Source organism: Otolemur garnettii, unplaced genomic scaffold (assembly GCF_000181295.1).
Source record: "Otolemur garnettii isolate 467f Iridium unplaced genomic scaffold, OtoGar3 scaffold00044, whole genome shotgun sequence".
Taxonomy (NCBI): domain Eukaryota; kingdom Metazoa; phylum Chordata; class Mammalia; order Primates; family Galagidae; genus Otolemur; species Otolemur garnettii.
The window spans coordinates 6,655,312-6,662,256 of record NW_003852439.1 but is presented as its reverse complement, the minus strand read 5'-3'; the positions used below and the strand labels follow the sequence as shown (position 1 = coordinate 6,662,256).

Here is a 6,945-nt window from a genome sequence, read left to right as displayed (position 1 = left end):
ACAGAGTCCTGAGTTGAGCATTTCTCCCCCAGGAGGGGAAAAAGGTCTGGGCATTTGGGCCTGCAGCTGAGGATGGGTACCTGTGAGTGGAGGGCCAGCCTCTTTAGAGCTGAGCCAGGACAGTTCACCTTGGAAATAATTCTCCCCGATACGGCAGCAACTGGGTGAATGCTGTGCAAACTGAAATTCCCTGTAAGCCAGAGGCTGAGACACCCACCAGGCCTAACATTCATATGCTAGGGAAGGAGGGTAGCTGCTCAGCCCCTCACCACTTCACTTCCAAAGTAAGCCTGGTCCCTCCCTGCTGCTGCATAGTGGCTCGAGTACATGGCAGATCACACAGAGGTGATTACAGCTGCATACCCCTCAGAGCCCTTCATGTTTGCTTTCACCTCTTTATTTGCTCCAAATTACCAACAACTTGGGGCTGTGGAGGTCCCAGCCCCATACTACTGCTATAGACACCCTGCTGGGGTGCTGGGTGGCAACAAGCCTCCTGCTCAGAGATGCAAGGCCCCAGGGTCGGGGCAGAGAGTACCTGGAGAGTGGTCAGGGAAGGCCAAGTACTTGGGGAGCTGCCCCACTACCCAGCCCCTGCCCTGACCTGCTCTCCTGTGACCCAGGTCTGCAGGTCAGCCTCTACTGGTGAAGCCCACTTTGCCTAAGTGTCAGAGAGTCAGGTAGTTTTCCAGGGCAGAGAGGTAACCATCTGCTTTTCAAAAAGAGACAAAAATCACCTTACAGCACATTGCATGTTCACTCACAGTCCACTGGATAAAACACAACAGCTTCCAGACACACCCCATCAGTTTATATTTGTCAGCCAGACAGAACGCAGCTTTGCCCAGAAGCCAACTTTTAACATTTTTACAAATTACAAATGTTAAGATTAATTCACTTGAAAAATCAAAAAGCATCTTAGAAAAGTTTGCTACGCTAACTTTTAAGCATCTTAGAAAAAGTATCTTAGAAAAGTTTGCTACGCTAATACATTCGCTAGTTTACAAGTCCTCTAAATGGCTGACAGAGAACACAGCTGCGCTCAGAGCCATCATCAGTAACTCAAGTGTGGCCAACACTGCCCAGAACATGGTCCCTTCTTCCCTGAACCTTTCTCTACCATAAAAGAGTGAATACTGGGCCCAGTGTCAGTTAGCGTCTCTTCTTACCCTCAGATGCTAGCCTGGGCGGGGGCTCCAAGGGCATGCTATCTGGTGCAGATGGCCATCCCAAGGCAACTCCGTCAGGACCAAGTCACTGGCTTTTCTCAAATGACAACAACATCGCCTTCTTAGTGCTAGTCATGCTGGAGTTTCTGCAAAACTTTGTGCTCACCTGAAGGCACATCCCCGCCTGGGAGAAAGTTTAACTGCTCCCAGACACACTCTATTAAACCTCCTGTTAATGCTGGCCAGGCAGGAGAGGCAAAGGTCAGGAAGCGTCCTTGCTGGTTCTAACAGTCAAGGCTCAAAACAGAGAGGCTTTTGTTTTTGAAGTTCTGATAACAATTTGTACAACAGACACATTTCCCCATCATTTCACTGGGGTAGCTCTTTACTCCAGATAGCATGGGCAGTGAGAGCAGAAGGGAGGGAGACAGAAAGCATAGAGCAGGGGTCCTCAAACTTTTTAAATAGGGGGCCAGTTCACTGTCCCTCAGACCATTGGAGGGCTGGACTGTGGGCCCCGGGACTAGTCGGCTGCTAAGCAGGACAGGCAGTGGCGGCGAAAACACCAGGTGGGCCGGATAAATGTCCTAGACAGGCTGTAGGTGGTCCGCGAGCCATAGTTTGAGGACGCCTGGCATAGAGAGGCAGTGTAGAATATACCTCACACTTAGTTTGCACCTGTTCTCTCTGTGATGTCGCAAGACCCTTCCTGAAATGATAAACACCCACTCCCACCCTGCAAGCTACTCTGCACCCCTGCCCACCCCATCCTTACACAGGAGCCTTCCTCTCATCACTGTGCCCAAAAACTCATTGGCAAATCTCACCCACCCTGCAATGCTCCCCTTCTCACTCAAGATTCCTTCTGTGATCAACCACAGGTCAGGAGGACCTCTGAGAAAATGTCCCTGGAAGGAATGCAGCTTATCAGTAGGTGACAGCATGCAATGCCCCGGTCAAGCCGGTGCTTGGGCACTACCACTTTCCCAGGCAAACAAAATGGGTTCTGACTACAACCACTCCAGAAAACAACAAAAGGCTTACTTACCTCTGCACGTCCCCAGTGAAGGGTCTCCACGCACCACATCTGGATGCAACACACATTGGTATATTCTCTAATCCTATTTTTATTGGACTTTTTAAGATAACAGTATAATGTAAAAAGCTTTTCTGTTTTTTAAGAGGAATCTTTCTAATTCCACTAGTATCCAGTTTTACTCCTGAAAATTATACCTTTTTTTTTGAGGCAGAGTGTCACTTGGTTGCCCTGGGTAGAGTGCCATAGCAGCATCATAGCTTATAGTAACTTCAAACTCTTTTTTTTTTTTTTTTTTGAGACAGAGCCTCAAGCTATCCCCCTGGGTAGAGTGCCATGGCATCACAGCTCACAGCAACCTCCAACTCCTGGGCTCAAGCGATTCTCTTGCCTCAGCCTCCCAAGTAGCTGGGACTACAGGCGCCCGCCACAACGCCTGGCCATTTTTTTGGTTGAAGCCATCATTGTTGTTTGGCGGGCCTGGGCTGGAGATTCGAACCTGCCACCTTAGGTGTATGTGGCTGGCGCCTTAGCCGCTTGAGCCACAGGCGCCGAGCCAGTAACCTCAAACTCTTGTCTCAGCCTCCCAAGTAGCTGGGAGGAGCCCGCCACAACGCTCACCTATTTTTTTTTTTGTTTGTTTGTTTAGAGGTGAGGTCTTGCTCTGGCTTAGACTGGTCTCGAACCTATGAGCTCAGGCAACCCATCCACCTGGGCTTCCCAGAGTGCTAGGATTACAGGCGTGAACCACCATGCTCGGCCTATACCCAAACTTTAACAAGCAAGACATGGAGAAACCTTAGATACATATCACTGAAAGAAACTGATCAGGAAAGGCCACACTCTTGATATTCCCAATTCTCCCACATTCTGGAAACATCAGAGCTATGAGCCAGGAAGGAGATCAGTGGCTGCCAGAGGTGGGCTGGGGGACTGAATCTGCAGAGGCTCCCTCGTGACACCTCAAAGAAAATTATGAACTCCAGTTAATGACAATACATCAGCTCTACTTGCAGGGACTGTCCCACACTTATACCAGTTGCTTGCAGCAGAGGTTAACAGTGTGGGCTAGGTAGGAAAGCTCTAAACTGCCTGCTCCATTTTCTATAAACCTAAAACTGCTCTAAAATATGAAGTGACTTAATTTTTTTAAGTAGCAAAACTTAAATGTTTCTTCCATTCTAAAAAAGAAATAAGAATCTCAAAATCCAAGAAGCTTTCATTCTTTGAAATGTTGGATTCCTGCCACTCCCGAGGTAACAAGCGTAAGGCTTGAGGGAGATGTAGGCCACACCCAGGTGGCTATGAAGGGTAGGCCCACACAGGGCAGGGCCTACTCTGCACACCAGCCTGGGCTCTCACCCTCCAAACTAAATGCGTTGACATCTTTACTACTGTGGCTAACCCTACTCACAGTGTCCCAGGGCTGCAGTAACAAACTAATGCAGACTAAGGGCTCAAAACAACAGTTTACTATCCCATGGTCTGGAGAAGATGCAGGATGAACCTGTGCAGAACCTCTGATGTCCAACGGTAAACCCGCTGGGTCTTCCTCATGTCCCAGAAGCAGTCTTTTCATGGTCAGAGGCTGGTAACACATTCCAAAACTCGGGTTCTACACAATACAGCCAGGCAAGGGCACCCCGACCTCCTGCCACACTGCCCTTGCAGCTGGCATCTTGCAGGCCCCCACCCAGTCACATGCTGAACGATCACACCAAGGTGTAGCTGAACACAGACTCCAACATCAGAGGTGCACCTGCCCTGGGAGCTCAGGCCCTGCTGGTAATTTGAGACAAAATGATGAGGTAAGATTGTGCTCAAGTGATGGGAGGATGGGAGGGGGAGAGGAGAGTCTGTGTTGGTAGAACTGAAATACACCAGTCAGCAAGTGAGCCTGGTAACTGAAGGGCATTTAGTACCTGGGAACGCTTTCCAGAGCAGAGACACAAATCATTACAGGAGGTAGCTGACTCATGAAGCCCATGCCGCACTAGCACCCAGACACCATGAGGAAATCCTCATTTCACAGTGGAGACTCAGGCCCCACAAGCTCACAGCCCAGTCAGAAGGCTGACCAGAGCTGGCAGCTGCCACCCCTACCTTTTTTGTAAAGATGAAAATATTCCTGATCTAGCTATGTTAGCTCTCCTGGCATGTGACCCCTCAGAGGGAAGGGCATGGGTACAGCAGCCTATAGCCCACAACTGTGCTACCAGAACTCCTCCACTTTGGTGAGAATAAGGGACCCACGCTACAGGAGACATATATCACCACAACAAGCTAAGCTAACAAGCAGTCCTGGCTGCATCTGGGAGCAAGGGTGGAGGAGGGCCAAGCAGGAAGCAGGTGTTAGTCAAATGTCCCTAAACACAGAAAATCATCCTAAGTTGGTAAAAGGAAACCTCACAAGTCCTCTGCTCTGTGTCTGCCTAACAGATGACCACAACATCATCAGCCACCCAATCTAGGTCCAACAACAGGCCCAGGGAGGACTCCTGCACAGCCAAAGGGGTGTACCTCTTGTCAACCTCATGCCACAGCCACCATCCCCCGGAGCCCAGGAGCTACCAACCACAGCAATGCTTCAGGCAAGTTTAAACAGAAAACAGCCCTAGAGGCACCTGCAGAAAGCAGGATCTGCAGAACATAAGGAGGGGGTGTCAGCTCTCACAGGTGGAAACCACTTGCCTCATAGGTGACAAACTCGTCAAACTCATCCGGACAGGCCAGGGGCTCCTCGTCCTGGTCAGGTGCGATGCTGCTGTATGGCTGGCCATCAGGACCTGTGGGGAGAAGACCCTGTACTCAGAGCCACCTAGAGCCATCTAGTGAGGTCACAGGTGAAGGTGCATGACCAGCAGGCATGGGAAGGCTCCTGTGGGAGTTGGGGGCCCTGAGATCACAGGTATGGAGGGAGTGAGGGAGAGAAATCTGAAAGCAGTGCTTCCAGGTAGGACTCTGGGAGGTGGTGGGATGATAAACTTTTTATTTTTAATTTCCTTTTTTTTTTTTTGGAGACAAGAGTCTTACTTTGTCACCCTTGGCAGAGTGCTGTGGTGTCTTAGCTCACAGCAACCTCAAACTCAAGTAATTCTCTTATCTCAGCCCCCCAAGTAGTTGGAACTATAGAAGCCCACCACAACGCCCAGTTATCTTTTTTTTTTTAGAGACGGGGTCTCCCACTTGCTCAGACTAGCATGAGCCACAACACCTGGCCTATTTTTAATTTTCTTAAGACAGAGTCTTACTCTGTCAACCTGGGTTTAGTGCTATGGTATCATAGCTCACAGCAAACTCAAAATCTTGGGCTCAAGCAATCCTCCTGCCTCAGCCTCTCAAGCAACAGGCACCTGCCCTAACATCCAGTTAATTTTCTATATTTAGTAGAGAAGGGGGTCTCAGTTATCAGGGCCTGGGACTGGTTGGTCTCTAGCCCCAGCCTATCTAGCTGTGTTCAGGTATGCTGTTATCTTGCTCAGGAACAATTGCTCATAGGTGCCTGAGGGCTATTTACTTTAGCTGAAGGGAGAGAGAGAGAGTCTTTGAGAGAGTAAAGCAGTCTTCCTAGAAAGATAAATCTTAGGCAGTGCCTGTGGTTCAAAGGAGTAGGGTGCTGGCCCCAGATGCCAGAGGTGGCAGGTTCAAACCCAGCCCCAGCCAAAAAACTGCAAAAAAAAAAAAAAAAGATAAATGTTAGTCTTTAGCAGAGAGATGACATGCTGGCATTCTGCAGGCAGGAGAAATGACAGAATCAGAGTAAGCGGGTCCGTGATAAAATGCGCGCACTCCCAACTGCCTTCTCCTCCAGCCTACTATAAGGCTAATCTCGTGTCTCTCAACACCACAGGTGTAGAGACTGCCAATTCACCAATCCTCTCATCTCACACGGTCTCTTATGCTCTTTAGGAGAGCTAAATCTCTCTCCATGCCCCTTTCACCAAGGTGTTCCATTATTGAGCTATACAGGTATTTCTAACTCTCACTCCTCCTAGCCATAGGCTATATGGGCTGCTATACTCAGTCTTGCTCAGGTTAGCAGATTTAATTTTTCAAAAACATTTATAATCCTAGCACTCTGGGAGGCTGAGATGGGTGGACTGCTTGAGCTCAGGAGTTCAAGACCAGCCTGAGCAAGAGCAAGATCCCATCTCTAAAAAATAGCTGGGCATTGTGGCAGGCACCTATAGTCACAGCTACTTGGAAGGCTGAGACAAGAGGATCACTTGAGCCCAAGAGTTTGAGGATGCTGTCAGCTATGATTCAATAGCACTCTATCCAGGGTGACAAAGTGAAACTCTGTCTCAAAAAAAAAAAAAAAAGCCACACACAAACAAAACAAACATTTATTTTTAAGAAGGTGTAGGTATGAAGAAATAAATAATACATAACATATCTTAATCTGGATGCTGGGCTCATGGGCAATTATTTTGTTCACTTTGCTTATTTTCTATAATAAACGTTTGTGTGTTTTTTTGTTTTTTTTTAAGAGACAGCGTCTCACTTTGTCGCCCTCAGTAGAATGCTGTGGCATCACAGCTCACAGCAACCTCCAGCTCTTGGGCTTAGGTGATTCTCTTGCCTCAGCCTCCTGAGTAGCTGGGACCACAGGCCCGGCTATATTTTGTTGCAGTTTGACTGGGGCCGGGTTTGCCACCCTTGGTATATGGGGCCGGTGCCCTACTCACTGAACCACAGGCGCCGCCCTAAATGTTTGATTTTATAGTGAGAAAAAAAAAA

The 6,945-nt window shown here is 48.7% G+C and overlaps 1 protein-coding gene across 2 annotated transcripts in view; it reads right to left on the bottom strand.

Moving 5' to 3' along the window:
* The window catches only part of RAB11FIP3 (RAB11 family interacting protein 3), a 115,414-nt gene that overhangs the window by 39,121 nt on the left and 69,348 nt on the right, over window positions 1-6,945 (bottom strand). For both annotated transcript variants that reach the window (XM_023513811.1, XM_012805848.2), the window contains exon 3: window positions 4,897-4,991. In XM_023513811.1, coding sequence (XP_023369579.1) covers window positions 4,897-4,991 — 95 coding nt within the window. The remainder of the gene's footprint in view (window positions 1-4,896; window positions 4,992-6,945) is intronic.